We start from the raw sequence: 1154 nt of genomic DNA, 5'->3' as shown, positions 1-1154 counted from the left end.
GGATGAGGTGGGGGCAGTGGGGGAGGATGTGGGGAGAGGGGGGGCAGGGGGGCTGCTATCTGCTCTCACAACCCCCCGTTTCCCCCCACAGATGCTGCGCTCCGTGTTCTGCTCGCTATGGGGCGTCCTGGGGGGGTTTTACTGCCTGGTCGTGTCCGCCACCGGCCTGGCCAAGGGGCCCCTCTGCCAGGATGCTGAGGGGACATGGGGGTCGCCCTTCCAGGACATCAGGTAAGGGGGCGGGGCCCTGCCCCATCCCATAATAACCCTGGGGAGCCCCGAGAGCTGGGAGCCCCTCAGCCTGACACTCGAAAACTCTAGCCCCCCACAACCCCAACCCTGACCCGCCCAGCCCCCCAAATCCTGCCCCCCCACATCCCTAGCCCTCCTAACCTCCTCCTGAATCCTCCCCCTTCCACAGCTCTCAGAAATCCTGCCCCCCCCCCCCCAGATCCAGGTCCCCCCGCCCCATGGACCCAGGTCTGCCCCCCTGCAATGCCCCAAACTTTCCCCTTCCCCTGGCAGTGCTGGGGGCGCACCCCCTCCCTCGCTCCCACCCCACCCCAGGGCCAACAGGAACCCCCTGGGGAAACCGAGGCAGGCGTGGGGGGGTTCATAAAGATAGCACCCCAACTCCCACGCTCCCTGCCCCCTTCCCCCACCACTCCTGCCCCCCCCCCCCCCGCCCCCCCCCGCCCGCCCCGGGCCCCCCCCCCCCCCGCCCCACAGCGAGAACTACCTGGCGAACAGGACGCTGTGGGAGCTGTGCGTGACCCCGCCACGGGCGGTGCTGTGGCACGTGGTCCTGTTCTCCGTCACCCTGGGGCTGGGGGCCCTGGAGCTGGCCCTGTGCGCCCTGCAGGTGTTCAACGGGCTGCTGGGCACCGTGTGCGGGGACTGCCGCAAGCCGGCCGAGCGCCAGGTGAGAGACGCCCGGGGGTGGGTGAATACCCGGCCGGGGCACGCGGGGAGCTGAGTGAATACCCGGCCGGGGCACGCGGGGACCTAGGTAAAAACCCGGTTTGCGGGGTGGCCAGGGAGCTGGGTAAATACCCGGTTTGGGGGGCGCCCGGGGAGCTGGGTAAATACCGGGTTTGCGGGGCTCCGGGGGAGCTGGGTAAATACCCGGTTTGGGGGGCGCCCGGGGAGCTGGG

The 1154-nt window shown here is 70.3% G+C and overlaps 1 protein-coding gene across 1 annotated transcript in view; it reads left to right on the top strand.

The window, feature by feature from the left end:
* The window catches only part of LOC113408360 (transmembrane 4 L6 family member 5-like), a gene marked incomplete at its 3' end in the record, with an annotated part of 1318 nt that extends 396 nt beyond the window's left edge, over positions 1 to 922 (top strand). The window contains exons 2-3 of the mRNA XM_026661555.1: positions 92 to 231; positions 730 to 922. Of these exons, the coding sequence (XP_026517340.1) occupies positions 92 to 231; positions 730 to 922 (333 nt within the window). The remainder of the gene's footprint in view (positions 1 to 91; positions 232 to 729) is intronic.
* Between the last annotated feature and the right edge of the window lie 232 nt (positions 923 to 1154).

This window comes from Terrapene carolina, unplaced genomic scaffold (assembly GCF_002925995.2).
Source record: "Terrapene carolina triunguis isolate 2854851 unplaced genomic scaffold, T_m_triunguis-2.0 Scaffold10346, whole genome shotgun sequence".
NCBI lineage: Eukaryota > Metazoa > Chordata > Testudines > Emydidae > Terrapene > Terrapene triunguis.
The sequence above is the reverse complement of the archived record's forward strand: the minus strand, read 5'-3'. Positions and strand labels throughout refer to the sequence as shown.